We start from the raw sequence: 25,578 nt of genomic DNA on the forward strand, positions 1-25,578 counted from the left end.
AGTCTGTGGGGGACTCCACAGCCCCTGGTATATGTCCAGTCTGTGGGGGACTCCACAGCCCCTCGTATGTGTCCAGTCTGTGGGGGTCTCCACAGCCCCTCTTATGTGTCCAGTCTGTGGGGGTCTCCACAGCCCCTCTTATGTGTCCAGTCTGTGGGGGTCTCCACAGCCCCTCGTATGTGTCCAGTCTGTGGGGGACTCCACAGCCCCTCGTATGTGTCCAGTCTGTGGGGGACTCCACAGCCCCTCGTATGTGTCCAGTCTGTGGGGGTCTCCACAGCCCCTCTTATGTGTCCATTCTGTGGGGGTCTCCACAGCCCCTCTTATGTGTCCAGTCTGTGGGGGACTCCACAGCCCCTCTTATGTGTCCAGTCTGTGGGGGACTCCACAGCCCCTCTTATGTGTCCAGTCTGTGGGGGTCTCCACAGCCCCTCTTATGTGTCCATTCTGTGGGGGTCTCCACAGCCCCTCTTATGTGTCCAGTCTGTGGGGGACTCCACAGCCCCTCTTATGTGTCCAGTCTGTGGGGGACTCCACAGCCCCTCTTATGTGTCCAGTCTGTGGGGGACTCCACAGCCCCTCGTATGTGTCCAGTCTGTGGGGGACTCCACAGCCTCCAGTATGTGTCCAGTCTGTGGGGGACTCCACAGCCCCTCTTATGTGTCCAGACTGTGGGGGACTCCACAGCCCCTCTTATGTGTCCAGTCTGTGGGAAATCCACCGTCGATAACAAAGACAGATGAGCGCCCTAATGCATGCGGCACAGGTGGAAATCCGCACAAAACAAGGGTGGTCTTCATATCTGCGAGCCCTGACAAGGCCTACACATATGCCACGACAGCAATAATGCCCAGTCCTATGGCCGCACGAGGCGCACAGGTCCATGGCGATAGTAACCTATAGCGATGTGGGCAAAAGACTCACAATTATCGAGATAAAATGAGCCAATATATGCCCACCCCCCCAAAGACCATGAGAGTCTCTGCATTCCCAAGAGGAGACAGGCGCGCAACCTGGCGACTGGCGATCTACTGCAGGCGATATCATAGCCACGAGAAGGAGGATCCCAGCCACAAGAGTAGCCCAAAAAGAGGCTTATAACGAAGCCACAATCAGAGGAAGAGGGGGCTGTGGGGACCCCCACAGACTGGACACATACTGCGAGCTGTAGAGACCCCCACAGACTGGACACATACTGCGAGCTGTAGAGACCCCCACAGACTGGACACATACTAGGGGCTGTGGAGACCCCCACAGACTGGACACATACTAGGGGCTGTGGAGACCCCCACAGACTGGACACATACTGGGGGCTGTGGAGACCCCCACAGACTGGACACATACTGCGAGCTGTAGAGACCCCCACAGACTGGACACATACTAGGGGCTGTGGAGACCCCCACAGACTGGACACATACTAGGGGCTGTGGAGACCCCCACAGACTGGACACATACTGGGGGCTGTGGAGACCCCCACCGACTGGACACATACTGGGGGCTGTGGAGACCCCCACCGACTGGACACATACTGGGGGCTGTGGAGACCCCCACAGACTGGACACATACTGGGGGCTGTGGAGACCCCCACAGACTGGACACATACTGGGGGCTGTGGAGACCCCCACAGACTGGACACATACTAGGGGCTGTGGAGACCCCCACAGACTGGACACATACTGGAGGCTGTGGAGACCCCCACCGACTGGACACATACTGGGGGCTGTGGAGACCCCCACAGACTGGACACATACTGGGGGCTGTGGAGACCCCCACAGACTGGACACATACTGGGGGCTGTGGAGACCCCCACAGACTGGACACATACTGGGGGCTGTGGAGACCCCCACAGACTGGACACATACTAGGGGCTGTGGAGACCCCCACAGACTGGACACATACTAGGGGCTGTGGAGACCCCCACAGACTGGACACATACTAGGGGCTGTGGAGACCCCCACAGACTGGACACATACTGGGGGCTGTGGAGACCCCCACAGACTGGACACATACTGCACATACTGGGGGCTGTGGAGACCCCCACAGACTGGACACATACTGGGGGCTGTGGTTTGATGGCTAGGCAGCCATAGTTTCAGCTGGTTTTAATGTTTGGTCGTGTTTGCGGTGCAATAAAGGTTTTTCTATTTTACATTGTGGATGTGTACAACATCATTGGTCTCAAATGTGATTATGGCCACCACAAACCCTCTACTGCAGTCTGTGATAGGTCCACTCCTCCAACCCCTCATTGTCTCTTCCCACCTCGTCAACCGAACTCATTTTCTCCCTCATCATCAGAGCCTGTCCTCTCTTTCTCTCCCTCATCATCAGAGCCTGTCCTCTCTTTCTCTCCCTCATCAGAGCCTGTCCTCTCTTTCTCTCCTTCATCATCAGAGCCTGTCCTTTCTTTCTCTCCCTCATCATCAGAGTCTGTCCTCTCCTTCTCTCCCTCATCATCAGAGCCTGTACTCTCCTTCTCTCCCTCATCATCAAAGCCTGTCCTCTCCTTCTCTCCCTGATCATCAGAGCCTGTCCTCTCCTTCTCTCCCTCATCATCAGAGTCTGTCCTCTCTTTCTCTCCCTCATCATCAGAGCCTGTCCTCTCCTTCTCTCCCTGATCATCAGAGCCTGTCCTCTCTTTCTCTCCCTCATCATCAGAGCCTGTCCTCTCCTTCTCTCCCTCATCAAAGCCTGTCCTCTCTTTCTCTCCCTCATCATCAGAGCCTGTCCTCTCTTTCTCTCCCTGATCATCAGAGCCTGTCCTCTCTTTCTCTCCCTCATCATCAGAGCCTGTCCTCTCTTTCTCTCCTTCATCATCAGAGCCTGTCCTTTCTTTCTCTCCCTCATCATCAGAGTCTGTCCTCTCTTTCTCTCCCTCATCATCAGAGCCTGTCCTCTCCTTCTCTCCCTCACCATCAGAGTCTGTCCTCTCCTTCCCTCCCTCATCATCAGAGACTGTCCTCTCTTTCTCTCCATCATCAGAGCCTGTCCTCTCTTTCTCTCCTTCATCATCAGAGCCTGTCCTTTCTTTCTCTCCCTCATCATCAGAGTCTGTCCTCTCCTTCTCTCCCTCATCATCAGAGCCTGTCCTCTCCTTCTCTCCTTCATCATCAAAGCCTGTCCTTTCTTTCTCTCCCTCATCATCAGAGTCTGTCCTCTCCTTCTCTCCCTCATCATCAGAGCCTGTCCTCTCTTTCTCTCTTTCATCATCAGAGCCTGTCCTCTCCTTCTCTTCCTCATCATCAGAATCTGTCCTCTCTTTCTCTCCATCATCAGAGTCTGTCCTCTCCTTCTCTCCCTCATCATCAGAGCCTGTCCTCTCCTTCTCTCCCTCATCATCAGAGTCTGTCCTCTCTTTCTCTCCATCATCAGAGTCTGTCCTCTCCTTCTCTCCCTCATCATCAGAGCCTGTCCTCTCTTTCTCTCCCTCATCATCAGAGTCTGTCCTCTCTTTCTCTCCCTCATCATCAGAGTCTGTCCTCTCTTTCTCTCCCTCATCATCAGAGCCTGTCCTCTCTTTCTCTCCTCATCATCAGAGTCTATCCTCTCTTTCTCTCCCTCATCATCAGAGCCTGTCCTCTCTTTCTCTCCCTCATCATCAGAGCCTGTCCTCTCTTTCTCTCCCTCATCATCAGAGTCTGTCCTCTCTTTCTCTCCCTCATCATCAGAGCCTGTCCTCTCTTTCTCTCCCTCATCATCAGAGCCTGTCCTCTCTTTCTCTCCCTCATCATCAGAGCCTGTCCTCTCTTTCTCTCCTTCATCCTCAGAGCCTGTCCTCTCTTTCTCTCCTTCATCATCAGAGTCTGTCCTCTCTTTCTCTCCTTCATCCTCAGAGCCTGTCCTCTCTTTCTCTCCCTCATCATCAGAGTCTGTCCTCTCTTTCTCTTCCTCATCATCAGCGTCTGTCCTCTCTTTCTCATCATCAGAGTCTGTCCTCTCTTTCTCATCATCAGAGTCTGTCCTCTCTTTCTCATCATCAGAGTCTGTCCTCTCTTTCTCATCATCAGAGCCTGTCCTCTCTTTCTCATCATCAGAGCCTGTCCTCTCTTTCTCATCATCAGAGCCTGTCCTCTCTTTCTCATCATCAGAGCCTGTCCTCTCTTTCTCATCATCAGAGCCTGTCCTCTCTTTCTCTCCCTCATCATCAGAGTCTGTCCTCTCCTTCTCTTCCTCATCATCAGAGCCTGTCCTCTCTTTCTCTCCCTCATCATCAGAGTCTGTCCTCTCCTTCTCTTCCTCATCATCAGAGTCTGTCCTCTCCTTCTCTTCCTCATCATCAGAGTCTGTCCTCTCTTTCTCTTTCTCATCATCAGAGTCTGTCCTCTCTTTCTCATCATCAGAGCCTGTCCTCTCTTTCTCTTTCTAATCATCAGAGCCTGTCCTCTCTTTCTCTTCCTCATCATCAGAGTCTGTCCTCTCCTTCTCTTCCTCATCATCAGAGTCTGTCCTCTCTTTCTCTTCCTCATCATCAGAGTCTGTCCTCTCCTTCTCTCCTTCATCATCAGAGCCTGTCCTCTCTTTCTCTCCCTCATCATCAGAGTCTGTCCTCTCCTTCTCTTCCTCATCATCAGAGTCTGTCCTCTCTTTCTCATCATCAGAGCCTGTCCTCTCTTTCTCTCCCTCATCATCAGAGTCTGTCCTCTCTTTCTCTTTCTCATCATCAGAGTCTGTCCTCTCTTTCTCATCATCAGAGCCTGTCCTCTCTTTCTCTTCCTCATCATCAGAGTCTGTCCTCTCTTTCTCTTTCTCATCATCAGAGTCTGTCCTCTCTTTCTCATCATCAGAGCCTGTCCTCTCTTTCTCTCCCTCATCATCAGAGTCTGTCCTCTCTTTCTCTTTCTCATCATCAGAGTCTGTCCTCTCTTTCTAATCATCAGAGCCTGTCCTCTCTTTCTCTTCCTCATCATCAGAGTCTGTCCTCTCCTTCTCTTCCTCATCATCAGAGTCTGTCCTCTCTTTCTCATCATCAGAGTCTGTCCTCTCTTTCTCATCATCAGAGTCTGTCCTCTCTCATCATCAGAGCCTGTCCTCTCTTTCTCTCCCTCATCATCAGAGTCTGTCCTCTCTTTCTCATCAGAGTCTGTCCTCTCTTTCTAATCATCAGAGCCTGTCCTCTCTTTCTCTTCCTCATCATCAGAGTCTGTCCTCTCCTTCTCTTCCTCATCATCAGAGTTTGTCCTCTCTATCTCATCATCAGAGTCTGTCCTCTCTTTCTCTCCTTCATCCTCAGAGCCTGTCCTCTCTTTCTCTCCCTCATCATCAGAGTCTGTCCTCTCTTTCTCTCCCTCATCATCAGAGTCTGTCCTCTCTTTCTCTCTTCCTCATCATCAGAGTCTGTCCTCTCTTTCTCTTTCTCATCATCAGAGTCTTTCTCTCCCTCATCATCAGAGTCTGTCCTCTCTTTCTCATCATCAGAGTCTGTCCTCTCTTTCTCTTCCTCATCATCAGAGTCTGTCCTCTCTTTCTGTCCTTCATCATCAGAGTCTGTCCTCTCTTTCTCATCATCAGAGTCTGTCCTCTCTTTCTCTCCCTCATCATCAGAGTCTGTCCTCTCTTTCTCATCATCAGAGTCTGTCCTCTCTTTCTCTCTTCCTCATCATCAGAGTTTGTCCTCTCTATCTCATCATCAGAGTCTGTCCTCTCTTTCTCTCCCTCATCATCAGAGTCTGTCCTCTCTTTCTCTCCCTCATCATCAGAGTCTGTCCTCTCTTTCTCTCCCTCATCATCGGAGCTTGTTTTTTCCTTCTCTCCTTCAATATCAGAGCCATCATAAAAGTACAATGCTTCCTTGCTTCACATCATGCTCTTCTCATTTTAGGACTCACTAATCTCATGAAAAATCTTTTATTGCTAAATGAAGATTACAACGGCGATGACCATGAACACGATCACGACCATGAAGAAGATCACAACAACCAAACAGATGAAAATCCAAGACGCTGGCGCAGCTTAGGCGGAGGGGACATTCACATACATCACTGGGATCAGGTATGTGTCCAGTCGGTCACATCCCTCTCTGTCCTTTACATGGAGACATAGACAACCTATAAGGGACACGATTGGTGTAAATGAGTCGGACACTTCTGCTGACGTCACAACTCTGCTGTCACACCAGAATGAAGCGATTCCACCTTTCTGAGTGTCTGGACACAGTGATTTGCTGTCTGTTGCCCAATCTAGAGGTGAAGCATGCTGAGCTGCAGTATTTGATGGACAGCTCAGCTGCCCAATCGGATGTCGGGGCGTACTGAGCTGTCAGTGTGTTGATTGAGAGCTTAGCTGTCCAATCAGAGTATTGGTGTTGCATGTGTTTGCGGTTCAGGTAGTTACCTGGCAATGTAGCCTGCTCTCTGCCCCAGACTAGAGCCAATGGTAGCTTCTTGCTCACTGGTCTTTGTTTGCCTCGGTGCCCTGTACCCTGATCTTCTGCTGCCTTACCTTGGACCGCGTTCTGACTAGAGTTGAGCGAATTTGATCAGGTCAGGGCTTATTCAGCTAGTTAGAGCGCTTACGGAATAAGCTGCAGAGGGATCCTGGATACCTGGAGCGATCCCGATAATCAGCTGTTCGGCTCTGCAGCTGCATGTCTCGCGGGTGTGTGACAGTCACAACATACAGGCTCTCCATGCAATGTGTTGTGACTGTCACACAGCTGTGACACATGCAGCTGTGGGACCGAACAGCTGATCAGCCGGAGCGCTCCAGGTATCCGGGTTCCCTCTGTTGCTTATTTGATAAGCGCTATAACTTGCCAATAAGCCCTGACCCGATCAAACTCCCTCAACTCTAGTTCTGACCCTCCGTTTGTTTTAACCTTCTGCTTGAGCCGCTGTCATCCTGGTATTTAGACCCTTGGACCGAGACCTGACTATGCTTTTGTATCATCCCTCTCTTTGATGTACCCTCCTGGCTTCGGACCTTAGACCTTTGCATTACCTACCTCTCGGCTTGTCTGTAAGTAGTCAATGGCGTCCCAGGAAGGTAGTGGTACTGTGCAGTGTCTACATCCAGAGAAGATGGACACGTGGAGAAGAAGGGTAGTGGTACTGTGCAACATCTGAAGAAAGATTACAGAAAAGATGGGTGGTTCTGTGCAGGATCCATACATAAAATGGAATAATAGTGGTACTGTCCAGTGTCCACATCTAGAGAAGGACAGCGGTACTGTGCAATTTCCACATCTAGAATAGGACAGCGGTACTGTGCAATGTCCACATCTAGAGAAGGACAGCAGTACTGTGCAATGTCCACATCTATAGGACAGCGGTACTGTGCAATGTCAACATCTAGAGAAGGACAGTGGTACTGTGCAATGTCCACATCTATAGGACAGCGGTACTGTGCAATGTCCACATCTAGAATAGGACAGTGGTACTGTGCAATGTCCACATCTAGAGAAGGACAGCAGTACTGTGCAATGTCCACATCTATAGGACAGCGGTACTGTGCAATGTCCACATCTAGAGAAGGACAGTGGTACTGTGCAATGTCCACATCTATAGGACAGCGGTACTGTGCAATGTCCACATCTAGAATAGGACAGTGGTACTGTGCAATGTCCACATCTAGAGAAGGACAGTGGTAGTGAGCAATGTCCACATCTAGAGAAGGACAGTGGTAGTGTGCAATGTCCACATCTAGGGAAGGACAGTGGTACTGTGCAATGTCCACATCTAGGGAAGGACAGTGGTACTGTGCAATGTCCACATCTATAGGACAGCGGTACTGTGCAATGTCCACATCTAGAGAAGGACAGTGGTACTGTCCAGTGTCCACATCTAGAGAAGGACAGTGGTACTGTGCAATGTCCACATCTAGAGAAGGACAGTGGTACTGTGCAATGTCCACATCTAGAGAAGGACAGCGGTACTGTGCAATGTCCACATCTAGAGAAGGACAGCAGTACTGTCCAGTGTCCACATCTAGAGAAGGACAGCAGTACTGTGCAATGTCCACATCTATAGGACAGCGGTACTGTGCAATGTCCACATCTAGAGAAGGACAGTGGTACTGTCCAGTGTCCACATCTAGAGAAGGACAGTAGTACTGTCCAGTGTCCACATCTAGAGAAGGACAGTGGTACTGTGCAATGTCCACATCTAGAGAAGGACAGTGGTACTGTACAATGTCCACATCTAGAGAAGGACAGCGGTACTGTGCAATTTCCACATCTAGAGAAGGACAGTAGTACTGTCCAGTGTCCACATCTAGAGAAAGACAGCAGTACTGTGCAATGTCCACATCTATAGGACAGCGGTACTGTGCAATGTCCACATCTAGAGAAGGACAGAGGTACTGTCCAGTGTCCACATCTAGAGAAGGACAGTGGTACTGTGCAATGTCCACATCTAGAGAAGGACAGTGGTACTGTGCAATGTCCACATCTAGAGAAGGACAGTGGTACTGTGCAATGTCCACATGTAGAGGACAGTGGTACTGTGCAGTGTCCACATCTAGAGAAGGACAGTGGTACTGTGCAATGTCCACATCTAGAGAAGGACAGTGGTACTGTCCAGTGTCCACATCTAGAGAAGGACAGTGGTACTGTGCAGTTTCCACAACTAGAGAAGGACAGTGGTACTGTGCAATGTCCACATGTAGAGAAGGACAGTGGCACTGTGCAATGTCCACATCTAGAGAAGGACAGTGGTACTGTGCAATGTCCACATCTAGAGAAGGACAGTGGTACTGTGCAATGTCCACATCTAGAGAAGGACAGTGGTACTGTGCAGTGTCCACAACTAGAGAAAGACAGTGGTACTGTGCAATGTCCACATCTAGGGAAGGACAGTGGTACTGTCCAGTGTCCACATCTAGGGAAGGACAGTGGTACTGTCCAGTGTCCACATCTAGAGAAGGACAGCGGTACTGTGCAATGTCCACATCTAGAGAAGGACAGTGGTACTGTGCAATGTCCACATCTAGAGAAGGACAGTGGTACTGTGCAATGTCCACATCTAGGGAAGGACAGTGGTACTGTGCAGGGTCCACATCTAGAGAAGGAAAGTGGTACTGTGCAGTGTCCACATCTAGAGAAGGAAAGTGGTACTGTGCAGTGTCCACATCTAGAGAAGGGTAGTGGTACTGTGCAGTGTCCATATCTACAGAAGGACAGCGGTACTGTGCAATGTCCACATGTAGAGAAGGACAGCGGTACTGTGCAATGTCCACATGTAGAGAAGGACAGCGGTACTGTGCAATGTCCACATGTAGAGAAGGACAGTGGTACTGTGCAATGTTCACATCTAGAGAAGGACAGTGGAACTGTGTAGTGTCCACATCTAGAGAAGGACAGTGGTACTGTCCAGTGTCCACATCTAGAGAAGGACAGCGGTACTGTGCAATGTCCACATGTAGAGGACAGTGGTACTGTGCAATGTCCACATGTAGAGAAGGACAGTGGTACTGTGCAATGTCCACATCTAGAGAAGGACAGTGGTACTGTGCAATGTCCACATCTAGAGAAGGACAGTGGTACTGTGCAGTGTCCACATCTAGGGAAGGACAGTGGTACTGTGTAGTGTCCACATCTAGAGAAGGACAGTGGTACTGTCCAGTGTCCACATCTAGAGAAGGACAGCGGTACTGTGCAATGTCCACATGTAGAGGACAGTGGTACTGTGCAATGTCCACATGTAGAGGACAGTGGTACTGTGCAATGTCCACATGTAGAGAAGGACAGTGGTACTGTGCAATGTCCACATGTAGAGAAGGACAGTGGTACTGTGCAGTGTCCACATCTAGAGAAGGACAGTGGTACTGTGCAATGTCCACATGTAGAGAAGGACAGTGGTACTGTGCAGTGTCCACATGTAGAGAAGGACAGTGGTACTGTGCAGTGTCCACATGTAGAGAAGGACAGTGGTACTGTGCAGTGTCCACATGTAGAGAAGGACAGTGGTACTGTGCAGTGTCCACATGTAGAGAAGGACAGTGGTACTGTGCAGTGTCCACATCAAGAGGACATTGGTACTGTGCAATGTCCACATCTAGAGGACAGTGGTACTGTGCAATGTCCACATCTAGAGAAGGACAGTGCTACTGTGTAGTGTCCACATCTAGAGAAGGACAGTGGTACTGTGCAATATCCACATCTAGAGAAGGACAGTGGTACTGTGCAGTGTCCACATCTAGAGAAGGACAGTGGTACTGTGCAATGTGCACATCTAGAGAAGGACAGTGGTACTGTGCAATTTGCACATCTAGAGAAGGACAGTGGTACTGTGCAATGTGCACATCTAGAGAAGGACAGTGGTACTGTGCAATGTCCACATCTAGAGAAGGACAGTGGTACTGTGCAATGTCCACATGTAGAGAAGGACAGTGGTACTGTGCAATGTCCACATGTAGAGAAGGACAGTGGTACTGTGCAATGTCCACATGTAGAGAAGGACAGTGGTACTGTGCAATGTCCACATCTAGAGAAGGACAGTGGTACTGTGCAGTGTCCATATCTAGAGAACGACAGTGGTACTTTGCAATGTCCACATCTAAAGAAGGACAATGGTACTGTGCAGTGTCCACATCTAGAGGACAGTGGTACTGTGCAATGTCCACATCTAGAAAAGGACAGTGGTACTGTGCAGTGTCCATATCTAGAGAAGGTCAGTGGTACTTTGCAATGTCCACATCTAGAGAAGGACAGTGGTACTGTGCAGTGTCCACATCTAGAGAAGGACAGTGGTACTGTGCAATGTCCACATCTAGAGAAGGACAGTGGTACTGTGCAGTGTCCATATCTAGAGAAGGACAGTGGTACTTTGCAATGTCCACATCTAGAGAAGGACAGTGGTACTGTGCAGTGTCCACATCTAGAGAAGGACAGTGGTACTGTGTAGTGTCCACATCTAGAGAAGGACAATGGTACTGTGCAGTGTCCACATCTAGAGAAGGACAGTGGTACTGTGCAGTGTCCATATCTAGAGAAGGGCAGTGGTACTTTGCAATGTCCACATCTAGAGAAGGACAGTGGTACTGTCCAGTGTCCACATCTAGAGAAGGACAGTTGTACTTTGCAGTGTGCATATTGTGAGGTAGCGCTGTCATGTAAGTAAGGGGTTCTCGCTTGCAGCGATCGAAAAACACATCCGGCACAGGATTTTCCAACAAATCATAGTCTATGAGGTTTATTCATCCTTCATAAACCTCCAGCAGCAATATACACAGCATTACAGGAGAGCGTCCATTATACAGGCTATTTAGCCCCAGGGTTATCTCACCCACGTCAGGGTTCCCATATGGCTGTTTCTCCAGGCCGCAGAAGTCCACTCACTCCTCAGGGACTCTCAGATACTGGCCGCCATTACACACACAGCCGCTCCACAGGCTGCTGTTAGTGAGGAGATCCTTCTCCTCACGGGACCTTCCAAACTGGACCAATCAGGTCCCAGCATTCACCCCATGTGACCTAACCTGGCCACATTATATGGTCCATAGCCACGCCCACCGGGTCACATGACTATGACCTCACCACAGGTCCTTCACACAGACATATATACTTTACAATAGCATTCATAAACATACATATGTCTCTATCTCAAGGTCACCCACCTTGAGATACATAATGGCTCTTCAACCACTCACACTCTTGGGACATCCACACAGCGCCCCCTCGTGGACACAGTGGTCATTACACCACATACCTCCCCCCTATGTTCAAACTTGTGGGGTTGAACACACAACATCACACCAGGGTCTCGAGACCGGGCACGTATTGCACCTTGCCCCACAGGTCGAGAGAACTGTCTCCATTTGTCATACGGCCTCATCTCTACATTAGGCCTCCCCCGCCCCCAGCGGTCATAATACCGGTCATTGTCTTTGACCCTCCAGTCACGGTCTGTCTGCATCATCAGACACTGTTTAGTCACCACACTGTTACAGTGCCCCTTGTCACCTGATATTTCTCTCATTGACCGTCTCTCTTGGTTGGTGCGGTCATAAGTCTTAGTCGATCCTGCTGTCTGGCACGAGTCTGACTCAGTCAACGTCTCACAGGAACTACAGCCCTTCAACCTCGTACGGTCTGTCGAATTGCCACTCGCTGACATTCTTCGGCCATCTGCCATGTCACTTCTTAGCGGTACCCCTGGGGTCCTTACATCTTGGTATGAAGGCGGCCGCCACCTGGTATTCCGCACTTCTTTATTAATCCGCTGGCGGTCCAGCTTCAACTGTTCAATCTCTTGCAGGTACCCCACTCTATACTCCAAGAGCAATTGAAAGTTCCTCAGGCTTTCCATGGAGCCAACCACCATCATGGGAATCCTTCCCACTTCACCAGACACCTGGTCTTCGTCATCAGGAGGGATCCTCACCCTCACCACACCGGAGACATTCACAAGGTCCTGCATCACCTTCCCGGACCTTCCAATGATTCTCCCAATCAGAGCTTTGGGTACCGGAACCACATCTTTCCTCAAACCCAACCGATCCATAGCCTCTCTTGCTATCTCTAGGCGTCGAGCAGCCTTCATATTACTCCGCCTAACCAATTGTTTGACACGTAGACACTGCAAATGCATCTCTTTCAGGACAGCTACTCGGTTTGATGTGTTTTCCCTAGCTGATACTATCACCAACTGCCGAGTCTCAGGTGCCCAGTGCACCTTACACGCTTTGACCGCCTCTTTGAAAGCCTCATGCACACCTTCCTCAGCACAGGCTTCTTGCATGTCTTCTGGTACATCAATTACAACCTTGAAGGTCGTGGACTTGCTCTCATCCTGGACAGATGGCTCTGGGTTCCCCACGGACACTTCCCTCAAGATATCTGTCATGACCGGATGACTGTCTTGTGCAGCTCTTGGCTCACCATCTTCCTGAGATTTACAGTCTTCAGGACCCTTTTCCAAGATGGGCTTTGGCAGTTCTGCCTTGCTATCAGTCGGGCAAGGCCGCTGTACATCTTCGCCCCTCCACTTCTCCTGCAGAAGACCTTTTACTACTCCACTGAGTTCTTGCAGAACTTTATCTTTCTCCTCTGCCAGGTAGCGACGCTCATCCTCTCTCCTGAGAATCTCCTGTTGATGCTTCTCTTGGGCCTCTCTGAGCACCTCCATATCTTCCAACAGGGTCTTGTTCATGGTTTTACACGCTGACAGGTGACCTCTGAGCTCAGAGACTTCCTTCTCCAGCTCATCCACTCTGTGCTCAGCTGCTTGCCTTAGGACTCTTTCCCGTTCGACATGTTCTGTTACAGTCTCCTTTATCAGCTGTATCTCACGATCCTGCTCTCTTTTGTCCATCACGTGTCTCACTACTACCTCTTTAATTATATCGTTAAAGGGTGCCACTGGGTCAGTCACCCCAGTCGAGTGAACCCTCCAGTTACCGTCCAGCACCAATGTGTCTAGTCCAGTCGTCTCATCTCCCAGCCCACCATCTGTCTTATCACGAGACGTCAGGTCCGTCACTTGGGCAGATGTACTTCTTCCTCTGGTCAGTTCTACCTCTGACCTGTCCATGTCAGGAGCCGTCACTGTCTCAGTGTCCGCTTGCCCCACAGTCGAAGCATCTCCATCATCAGACCAAACGTCATCAAACAAAAGAAAGTCCCGGCCCCTCTCCCAGGCATAGACTAAGTCCCGTGGTATTCCTCTACCTTGGCACTCACCACCTTTGGTCCCCTCAAACACTACTCTGTCTACTGCGTAGTTCACCGTGACCCCGTGTTTACAGCGAACCCTGATGTTTTTCTCGGTCAGAGAGAAAACGAGAGGAGTTCCTGTCAGAGTCACCTGACTCTCTGATTCCAGCCGACCAAAGGCTCCTTCCCGGTGCAGCATCACTGTACACATCTGTGGCCCATCATTACTACCTGGAAAGGATATTCCACATTCTGAAAAAGACCTGCACATACACTGCGGTACTCCAGACATACCTACTGAGTCACCCAGTGCTGTCACTTCTTCACACTTGGCCCCTTTCTGGACCACCACCCCGCTTTGGGTTGCCACCCCAATTTTGGTCACCGCCCCCTTTTGGAACTCCACCCCTTTTTGGGATACCACTCCAATTTGGGTCACCGCCCCCTTTTGGGTTACCACTCCAATTTGGGTCACCGCCCCCTTTTGGGTCACCACTCCATTTTGGGTCACCACTCCATTTTGGGTCACCACTCCATTTTGGGTCACCACTCCATTTTGGGTCACCGCCCCCTTTTGGGTCACCGCCCCCTTTTGGGTCACCGCCCCCTTTTGGGTCACCGCCCCCTTTTGGGATTTCCCCATGTCCGTCCTGCAGAACCTCTTAGGCCACAGTTCACACAGTACAGTTTGTCTTTTAACGATACCACACAAGTCTTTGCTGGCACCACCACAGCTCCTGCTGTCACTGATCACCGGCACCTCCGGCTGCTGTTCACACACATACACAGCGGCTGGTGTCACTGCAGCTCCTGCTGCGCCATCTTCGTGGACCCGCCGATCCACCGGAAGCCGCTTGTCACCTTCGTAACCCCGCCGGGTTACTGGAAGCCGCTTGTCACCCTCAAAGATAAAAAAGCCACAAAAGTGCGCCCATAGGGCCTTACCAGTGCAGGTATAATGGGTATAAGGACATAATACAGGGTACTCACCCTTAATAGTTGTGTAAAGCCACAACTACTGTATCCGCTTAGTCACATGCCATAAAGCTGCAGCAGGATGGTGTAGACAGACAGCGTCTGCTACCAATGCTCCCAGGGCAGATCCCTTAAAGAAAACACCAGGTCCTTGTGCTGCGAGACCTTCGTGACCCCACTGAGCCACAGCAAGCACCTTCAGGTTTTGCAGAGGAAAAGAAAAAAAAAAGAAAAAAAACAGAAACACATGCACAGTCTCTCACATGTCCTGTTCGTGTGCCACTCAGGACGTACCGTCTCCGCCTGAGACCGTCCACCACACAGGGCACACCGGGTGCTATTCAGGGAGCCGACCCTCCTCCCAGGGTCTCCCAACACACCGGCCTCACCAGGTCCAGGGGCTCAGCGGGTGCTATTCAGGACATCCGTCTCGGCCTGAGACTGCCCAACACTTAAGCCTCACCAGGTCCAAGGTCCTACCATGTGCTCCAGGGCTCTTCCCAACACTGACCCTCCAGGACCTTGCTCACTGAACCCTCCAGGAACACAGTCTTTACCACTGACCCAGGTCAGTAAAACACTTTTTTTTTTTTTTTTCTTCCTTCTTTCCCGACCGGCACCTGCTGGCCGCGCAGGTTCTCGGACCTCTCTACCGCAGAGGTATCCTATAAGTCTTTGCCACTGACTCCTGTCAGCACATCACATGGCTTTAAGACCGTCAGCCCTCCTGGCTCAGCGTTGCCCCCAGCAACCGAATCTGCAGTCCTTTTCCGTTGCCCCTAGCAACAAGGCTACAATATTGCCCTTTGCTTTCTCCACCATATGTGAGGTAGCGCTGTCATGTAAGTAAGGGGTTCTCGCTTGCAGCGATCGAAAAACACATCCGGCACAGGATTTTCCAACAAATCATAGTCTATGAGGTTTATTCATCCTTCATAAACCTCCAGCAGCAATATACACAGCATTACAGGAGAGCGTCCATTATACAGGCTATTTAGCCCCAGGGTTATCTCACCCACGTCAGGGTTCCCGTATGGCTGTTTCTCCAGGCCGCAGAAGTCCACTCACTCCTCAGGGACTCTCAGATACTGGCCGCCATTACACACACAGCCGCTCCACAGGCTGCTGTTAGTGAGGAGATCCTTCTCCTCACGGGACCTTCCAAACTGGACCAATCAGGTCCCAGCATTCACCCCATGTGACCTAACCTGGCCACATTATATGGTCCATAGCCACGCCCACCGGGTCACATGACTATGACCTCACCACAGGTCCTTCACACAGACATATATACTTTACAATAGCATTCATAAACATACATATGTCTCTATCTCAAGGTCACCCACCTTGAGATACATAATGGCTCTTCAACCACTCACACTCTTGGGACATCCACACAGCGCCCCCTCGTGGACACAGTGGTCATTACACTACAATATCTAGAGAAGGACAGTGGTACTTTGCAATGTCCACATCTAGAGAAGGACAGTGGTACTGTGCAGTGTCCACATCTAGAGAAGGACAGTGGTATTGTGCAGTGTCCACATCTAGAGAAGGACAGTGGTACTGTGCAGTGTCCACATCTAGAGGACAGTGATTGTTTGTAGTGTCCACATCTAGAGAAGGACAATGGTACTGTCCAGTTTCCACATCTAGAGAAGGACAGTGGTACTGTGCAGTGTCCATATCTAGAGAAGGACAGTGGTACTTTGCAATGTCCACATCTAGAGAAGGACAGTGGTACTGTGCAGGGTCCACATCTAGAGAAGGACAGTGGTACTGTGCAATGTCCACATCTGGAGGACAATGGTACTGTGCAATGTCAACATGTAGAAAAGGACAGTGGTACTGTGCAGTGTCCACATCTAGAGAAGGACAGTGATACTGTGCAATGTCCACATCTAGAGAAGGACAGTGGCACTGTGCAGTTTCCACATCTAGAGGACAGTGGTACTGTGCAGTGTCCACATCTAGAGAAGGACAGTGGTACTGTGCAATGTCCACATCTAGACAAGGACAGTGGTACTGTGCAATGTCCACATCTAGACAAGGACAGCGGTACTGTGCAATGTCCACATCTAGAGAAGGACAGCGGTACTGTGCAATGTCCACATGTAGAGAAGGACAGCGGTACTGTGCAATGTCCACATGTAGAGAAGCACAGTGGTACTGTGCAATGTCCACATGTAGAGAAGGACAGTGGTACTGTGTAGTGTCCACATCTAGAGAAGGACAGTGGTACTGTCCAGTGTCCACATCTAGAGAAGGACAGCGGTACTGTGCAATGTCCACATGTAGAGGACAGTGGTACTGTGCAATGTCCACATGTAGAGAAGGACAGTGGTACTGTGCAATGTCCACATGTAGAGAAGGACAGTGGTACTGTGCAATGTCCACATGTAGAGAAGGACAGTGGTACTGTGCAATGTCCACATGTAGAGAAGGACAGTGGTACTGTGCAATGTCCACATGTAGAGAAGGACAGTGGTACTGTGCAATGTCCACATGTAGAGAAGGACAGTGGTACTGTGCAATGTCCACATGTAGAGAAGGACAGTGGTACTGTGCAATGTCCATATGTAGAGAAGGACAGTGGTACTGTGCAATGTCCACATGTAGAGAAGGACAGTGGTACTGTGCAATGTCCACATGTAGAGAAGGACAGTGGTACTGTCCAGAGTCCACATGTAGAGAAGGACAGTGGTACTGTGCAGTGTCCACATGTAGAGAAGGACAGTGGTACAGTGCAGTGTCCACATGTAGAGAAGGACAGCGGTACTGTGCAGTGTCCACATCTATTGAAGGACAGTGGTACTGTGCAATGTCCACATCTAGAGAAGGACAGTGGTACTGTCCAGTGTCCACATCTAGAGAAGGACAGTGGTACTGTGCAATGTCCACATCTAGAGAAGGACAGTGGTACTGTGCAATGTCCACATCTAGAGAAGGACAGTGGTACTGTGCAATGTCCACATCTAGAGAAGGACAGTGGTACTGTGCAATGTCCACATCTAGAGAAGGACAGTGGTACTGTGCAATGTCCACATCTAGAGAAGGACAGTGGTACTGTGCAATGTCCACATCTAGAGAAGGACAGTGGTACTGTGCAATGTCCACATCTAGAGAAGGACAGTGGTAATGTGCAGTGTCCACATGTAGAGGACAGTGGTACTGTGCAGTGTCCACATCTAGAGAAGGACAGTGGTACTGTGCAATGTCAACATCTAGAGAAGGACAGTGGTACTGTCCAGTGTCCACATCTAGAGAAGGACAGTGGTACTGTGCAGTGTCCACAACTAGAGAAGGACAGTGGTACTGTCCAGTGTCCACATCTAGAGAAGGACAGCGGTACTGTGCAATGTCCACATCTAGAGAAGGACAGTGGTATTGTGCAATGTCCACATCTAGAGAAGGACAGTTGTACTGTGCAATGTCCACATCTAGTGAAGGACAGTGGTACTGTGCAGGGTCCACATCTAGAGAAGGAAAGTGGTACTGTGCAGTGCCCACATCTAGAGAAGGATAGTGGTACTGTCCAGTGTCCACATCTAGAGAAGGACAGCGGTACTGTGCAATGTCCACATGTAGAGAAGGACAGCGGTACTGTGCAATGTCCACATGTAGAGAAGGACAGCGGTACTGTGCAATGTCCACATGTAGTGAAGGACAGCGGTACTGTGCAATGTCCACATGTAGAGAAGCACAGTGGTACTGTGCAATGTCCACATCTAGAGAAGGACAGTGGTACTGTGTAGTGTCCACATCTAGAGAAGGACAGTGGTACTGTCCAGTGTCCACATCTAGAGAAGGACAGCGGTACTGTGCAATGTCCACATGTAGAGAAGGACAGTGGTACTGTGCAATGTCCACATGTAGAGAAGGACAGTGGTACTGTGCAATGTCCACATGTAGAGAAGGACAGTGGTACTGTGCAATGTCCACATGTGGAGAAGGACAGTGGTACTGTGCAATGTCCACATGTAGACAAGGACAGTGGTACTGTGCAGTGTCCACATGTAGAGAAGGACACTGGTACAGTGCAGTGTCCACATGTAGAGAAGGACAGTGGTACTGTGCAATGTCCACATCTGGAGAAGGACAGTGGTACTGTCCAGTGTCCACATCTAGAGAAGGACAGTGGTGCTGTGCAATGTCCACATGTAGAGAAGGACAGTGGTACTGTGCAGTGTCCACATGTAGAGAAGGACAGTGGTACAGTGCAGTATCCACATGTAGAGAAGGACAGTGGTACTGTGCAATGTCCACATCTAGAGAAGGACAGTGGTACTGTCCAGTGTCCACATCTAGAGAAGGACAGTGGTGCTGTGCAATGTCCACATGTAGAGAAGGACAGTGGTACTGTGCAGTGTCCACATCCAGAGAAGGACAGTGGTACTGTGCAATGTCCACATCTAGAGAAGGACAGTGGTACTGTGCAATGTCCACATCTAGAGAAGGACAGTGGTACTGTGCAATGTTCACATGTAGAGAAGGACAGTGGTACTGTCCAGTGTCCACATCTAGAGGACAGTAGTACTGTGCAATGTCGACATGTAGAGGACTGTGGTACTGTGCAACATCGACATGTAGAGAAGGACAGTGGTACTGTGCAATGTCCACATGTAGAGAAGGACAGTGATACTGTGCAGTGTCCACATCCAGAGAAGGACAGTGGTACTGTGCAATGTTCACATCTAGAGAAGGACAGTGGTACTGTGCAATGTCCACATCTAGAGAAGGATAGTGGTAATGTGCAATGTCCACATCTAGAGGACAGTAGTACTGTGCAGTGTCCACATCTAGAGAAGGAAAGTGGTGCTGTGCAGTGTCCACTTCTAGAGAAGGACAGAGGTACTGTGCAATATCCACATCTAGAGAAAGACAGTGGTAATGTGCAATGTCCACATCTAGAGAAGGACAGCGGTACTGTGCAATGTCCACATCTAGAGAAGGACAGCGGTACTGTGCAATGTCCACATCTAGAGAAGGACATCGGTACTGTGCAATGTCCACATCTACAGAAGGACAGTGTTACTGTGCAGGGCCCACATCTAGAGAAGGAAAGTGGTGCTGTGCAGTGTCCACTTCTAGAGAAAGACAGTGGTACTGTGCAATGTTCACATCTAGAGGAGGACAGTGGTACTGTGCAATGTCCACATCTAGAGAAGTACAGTGGTACTGTGCAATGTCCACATCTAGAGAAGGACAGTGGTACAGTGCAGTGTACACATCTAGAGAAGGACAGTGGTACTGTGCAATGTCCACATTTAGAGAAGGACAGTGGTACTGTGCAATGTCCACATCTTGAGAAGGACAGCGGTATTGTGCAATGTCCACATCAAGAGGACAGTGGTACTGTGCAATGTCCACATCTAGAGGACAGTGGTACTGTGCAATGTCCACATCTAGAGAAGGACAGTGGTACTGTGTAGTGTCCACATCTAGAGAAGGACAATGGTACTGTGCAATATCCACATCTAGAGAAGGACAGTGGTACTGTGCAGTGTCCACATTTAGAGAAGGACAGTGGTACTGTGCAATGTGCACATCTAGAGAAGGACAGTGGTACTGTGCATTGTCCACATCTAGAGAAGGACAGTGGTACTGTGCAGTGTCCACATCTAGAGAAGGACAGTGGTACTGCCCAGTGTCCACATCTAGAGAAGGACAATAGTACTGTGCAGTGTCCACAGCTAGAGAAGGACAGTGGTACTGTGCAGTGTCCATATCTAGAGAAGGACAGTGGTACTTTGCAATGTCCACATCTAGAGAAGGACAGTGGTACTGTCCCGTGTCCACATCTAGAGAAGGACAGTGGTACTGTGCAGTGTCCATATCTAGAGAAGGACAGTGGTACTTTGCAATGTCCACATCTAGAGAAGGACAGTGGTACTGTGCAGGGTCCACATCTAGAGAAGGACAGTGGTACTGTGCAATGTCCACATCTGGAGGACAATGGTACTGTGCAATGTCAACATGTAGAGAAGGACAGTGGTACTGTGCAGTGTCCACATCTAGAGAAGGACAGTGATACTGTGCAATGTCCACATCTAGAGAAGGAAATTGGTACTGTGCAATGTCCACATCTAGAGAAGGACAGTGGTACTGTGCAGTTTCCACATCTAGAGGACAGTGGTACTGTGCAGTGTCCACATCTAGAGAAGGACAGTGGTACTGAGCAATGTCTACATCTAGAGAAGGACAGTGGTACTGTGCAATGTCCACATGTAGAGAAGGACAGTGGTACTGTGCAATGTCCACATGTAGAGAAGGACAGTGGTACTGTGCAATGTCCACATCTAGAGAAGGACAGTGGTACTGTGCAATGTCCACATCTAGAGAAGGACAGTGGTACTGTGCAGTGTCCACATCTAGAGAAGGACAGTGGTACTGTGCAGTTTCCACATCTAGAGAAGGACAGTGGTACTGTGCAGTGTCCACATCTAGAGAAGGACAGTGGTACTGTGCAATGTCCACATCTAGAGGACAGTGGTACTGTGCAATGTCCACATCTAGAGAAGGACTGTGGTACTGTGCAATGTCCACATCTAGAGAAGGACAGTGGTACTGTGCAATGTCCACATCTAGAGAAGGACAGCGGTACTGTGCAATGTCCACATCTAGAGAAGGACAGTGGTACTGTGCAATGTCCACATCTAGAGAAGGACAGTGGTACTGTGCAGTGTCCACATCTAGAGAAGGACAGTGGTACTGTGCAATGTCCACATCTAGAGAAGGACAGTGGTACTGTGCAATGTCCACATCTAGAGAAGGACAGTGGTACTGTGCAATGTCCACATCTAGAGAAGAACAGCGGTACTGTGCAATGTCCACATCTAGAGAAGGACAGTGGTACTGTGCAATGTCCACATCTAGAGGACAGTAGTACTGTGCAGTGTCCACATCTAGAGAAGGAAAGTGGTGCTGTGCAGTGTCCACTTCTAGAGAAGGACAGTGGTACTATGCAATATCCACATCTAGAGAAAGACAGTGGTAATGTGCAATGTCCACATCTAGAGAAGGACAGTGGTACTGTGCAATGTCCACATCTAGAGAAGGACAGTGGTACTGTGCAATGTCCACATCTAGAGAAGGACAGTGGTGCTGTGCAGTGTCCACTTCTAGAGAAGGACAGTGGTACTGTGCAATGTTCACATCTAGAGGAGGACAGTGGTATTGTGCAATGTCCACATCTAGAGAAGTACAGTGGTACTGTGCAATGTCCACATCTAGAGAAGGACAGTGGTACAGTGCAGTGTACACATCTAGAGAAGGACAGTGGCACTGTGCAGTGTCCATATCTAGAGAAGGACAGCGGTACTGTGCAATGTCCACATCAAGAGGACAGTGATACTGTGCAATGTCCACATCTAGAGGACAGTGGTACTGTGCAATGTCCACATCTAGAGAAGGACAGTGGTACTGTGTAGTGTCCACATCTAGAGAAGGACAATGGTACTGTGCAATATCCACATCTAGAGAAGGACAGTGGTACTGTGCAGTGTCCACATCTAGAGAAGGACAGTGGTACTGTGCAATGTGCACATCTAGAGAAGGACAGTGGTACTGTGCAATGTGCACATCTAGAGAAGGACAGTGGTACTGTGCATTGTCCACATCTAGAGAAGGACAGTGGTACTGTGCAGTGTCCACATCTAGAGAAGGACAGTGGTACTGCCCAGTGTCCACATCTAGAGAAGGACAGTAGTACTGTGCAGTGTCCACATCTAGAGAAGGACAGTGGTACTGCCCAGTGTCCACATCTAGAGAAGGACAGTAGTACTGTGCAGTGTCCACATCTAGAGAAGGACAGTGGTACTGTGCAATGTCCACATGTAGAAAAGGACAGTGGTACTGTGCAATGTCCACATGTAGAGAAGGACAGTGGTACTGTGCAGTGTCCATATCTAGAGAACGACAGTGGTACTTTGCAATGTCCACATCTAAAGAAGGACAATGGTACTGTGCAGTGTCCACATCTAGAGGACAGTGGTACTGTGCAATGTCCACATCTAGAAAGGGACAGTGGTACTGTGCAGTGTCCACATCTAGAAAAGGACAGTGGTACTGTGCAGTGTCCATATCTAGAGAAGGTCAGTGGTACTTTGCAATGTCCACATCTAAAGAAGGACAATGGTACTGTGCAGTGTCCACATCTAGAAAAGGACAGTGGTACTGTGCAATGTCCACATATAGAGAAGGACAGTGGTACTGTGCAATGTCCACATATAGAGAAGGACAGTGGTACTGTGCAATGTCCACATCTAGAGAAGGACAGTGGTACTGTGCAGTGTCCACATCTAGAGAAGGACAGTGGTACTGTGCAGTATCCACATCTAGAGAAGGACAGTGGTACTGTGCAGTGTCCACATCTAGAGAAGGACAGTGGTACTGTGCAGTGTCCACATCTAGAGAAGGACAGTGGTACTGTGCAGTGTCCACATCTAGAGAAGGACAGTGGTACTGTGCAATGTCCACATCTGGAGAAGGACAGTGGTACTGTGCAGTGTCCACATCTAGAGAAGGACAGTGGTACTGTGCAGTGTCCACTTCTAGAGAAGGACAGTGGTACTGTGCAGTGTCCACATCTAGAGAAGGACAGTGGTACTGTCCATTGTCCACATCAGAGAAGGACAGTGGTACTGTGCAATGTCCACATCTAGAGAAGGACAGTGGTACTGTGCAATGTCCACATCTAGAGAAGGACAGTGGTACTGTGCAATGTCCACATCTAGAGAAGGACAGTGGTATTGTGCAATGTCCACATCTAGAGAAGGAGAGTGGTACTGTGCAGTGTCCACATCTATTGAAGGACAGCGGTACTGTGCAATGTCCACATCTAGAGGACAGTGGTACTGTGCAATGTCCACATCTAGAGAAGGACAGCGGTACTGTGCAATGTCCACATCTAGAGAAGGACAGCGGTACTGTGCAATGTCCACATCTAGAGAGGGACAGCAGTACTGTGCAATGTCCACATGTAGAGAGGGACAGTGGTACTGTGCAATGTCCACATCTAGAGAAGGACAGTGATACTGTGCAATGTCCACATCTAGAGAAGGAAATTGGTACTGTGCAATGTCCACATCTAGAGAAGGACAGTGGCACTGTGCAGTTTCCACATCTAGAGGACAGTGGTACTGTGCATTGTCCACATCTAGAGAAGGACAGTGGTACTGAGCAATGTCTACATCTAGAGAAGGACAGTGGTACTGTGCAGTGTCCACATCTAGAGAAGGACAGTGGTACTGTGCAATGTCCACATATAGAGAAGGACAGTGGTACTGTGCAGTTTCCACATCTAGAGAAGGACAGCGGTACTGTGCAATGTCCACATCTAGAGAAGGACAGCGGTACTGTGCAATGTCCACATCTAGAGGACAGTGGTACTGTGCAATGTCCACATCTAGAGAAGGACAGCGGTACTGTGCAATGTCCACATCTAGAGAAGGACAGCGGTACTGTGCAATGTCCACATCTAGAGAGGGACAGCAGTACTGTGCAATGTCCACATGTAGAGAGGGACAGCGGTACTGTGCAGTGTCCACATCTATTGAAGGACAGCGGTACTATGCAATGTCCACATCTAGAGGACAGTGGTACTGTGCAATGTCCACATCTAGAGAAGGACAGCGGTACTGTGCAATGTCCACAACTAGAGAAGGACAGCGGTACTATGCAATGTCCACATCTAGAGGACAGTGGTACTGTGCAATGTCCACATCTAGAGAAGGACAGCGGTACTGTGCAATGTCCACAACTAGAGAAGGACAGCGGTACTGTGCAATGTCCACATCTAGAGAGGGACAGCAGTACTGTGCAATGTCCACATGTAGAGAGGGACAGTGGTACTGTGCAATGTCCACATCTAGAGAAGGACAGCGGTACTGTGCAGTGTCCACATCTAGAGAAGGACAGTGGTACTGTGCAATGTCCACATCTAGAGAAGGACAGTGGTACTGTGCAGTGTCCACATCTAGAGAAGGACAGCTGTACTGTGAAGTGTGGTTCCATACAGTAGAAGCATTGATTCATCTTTTCGTCCCTCCAGACTTGCTTTAGCCCTGAAGACATCCTGACAATTCATGGGGTGAATGTAGAAGAGGACATCTCCCCACAGAAGTTCCAGGAATTGAGCAGCAGTCTGATCCAGCAGCAGCTTATCGGACTCTGTCCTGATGATCACGAGCACGGGGCCACTGATGGTCAGCTGAGCACCGCTGAAAGTAAGTCTCTACTCTCTTGACTGGCAGCTTAAATAACGCCCTGAAAGTTAGGTGTGGGCACAGCCTTTTTATGCATGAGCGGCGTTTAATACTGAATACCCAGAATTCTATGTAGCCTGTGTGTTCAGGTGAGATTGTTTCTGATGGATTTCATGGACTGGAGGAAGCAGCACAGTTTTAGGGGGATCTACGATGTGGGCGTCCTACTGTCTGTTATTGGGGCAATGTTCAGTCGGTTCCACCTCCTCCCACTGAGTCGTGTATTACACAGAAGAGATGTTGAGGAAAAGTCACACAAGCCACTCTGATTCATCAACTTCACCGCGTCCCCAGTTCCATAATTCTCTCTGCTCCATGTTTCTCTCTGTCAGGGATCCGAATATTTCTCAGAACTTTCCTAATCCCACAAATCCCTGATATCACCGGCCGGGAGGGTCACGAGTCCCACCCGCTGTGATCTCAGGGGCACAGCTCTCTTCTGCCTCCTATCGTCTGGACAATTACACGATTGGCTGATGATCAGCAGAGAAGGCCGCAGCCTGTTCACACCACTAGGCCGACTGTCAGAATATTAGCGCTGGGGGGCCTAGCTCTTGATGTGAGAAGTCGGGTGGCTGTGCTTCTCTGCCACCATTAGCCTCAATTATCCTGCACAGAGCCCGAACCAGCTAATTCCTTTACCAGGATCAGATGTCTGAAGGTCCCGGGAGTCAGGGGCGAGCTTCTGCCAGACTCAGAGAGACAGACATGGGCCGCAAAAGGCAGAAAGATGCCGGAGCCTGCAGCAGC

General features: G+C 49.7%; 2 protein-coding genes across 3 annotated transcripts in view; one reads left to right on the forward strand and one right to left on the reverse strand.

The window, feature by feature from the left end:
- Positions 1-25,578, forward strand: part of SLC39A4 (solute carrier family 39 member 4) — a 138,125-nt gene that overhangs the window by 43,029 nt on the left and 69,518 nt on the right. For both annotated transcript variants that reach the window (XM_073556537.1, XM_073556536.1), the window contains exons 4-5: positions 5,819-5,988; positions 24,615-24,789. In XM_073556537.1, the coding sequence (XP_073412638.1) occupies positions 5,819-5,988; positions 24,615-24,789 (345 nt within the window). The remainder of the gene's footprint in view (positions 1-5,818; positions 5,989-24,614; positions 24,790-25,578) is intronic.
- LOC141060351 (uncharacterized) lies at positions 2,125-3,827 on the reverse strand. Its single transcript, XM_073556558.1, has 2 exons — positions 3,738-3,827; positions 2,125-3,493 (listed from the first exon to the last, which is right to left on the reverse strand). The coding sequence occupies exons 1-2, from the start codon at positions 3,825-3,827 to the stop codon at positions 2,267-2,269; spliced, it is 1,317 nt and encodes a 438-aa protein (XP_073412659.1). The 3' UTR covers positions 2,125-2,266.

Source organism: Dendrobates tinctorius, unplaced genomic scaffold (genome assembly GCF_039654945.1).
Source record: "Dendrobates tinctorius isolate UK_male_01 unplaced genomic scaffold, ASM3965494v1 ptg000235l, whole genome shotgun sequence".
Classification (NCBI taxonomy): Eukaryota; Metazoa; Chordata; class Amphibia; order Anura; family Dendrobatidae; genus Dendrobates; species Dendrobates tinctorius.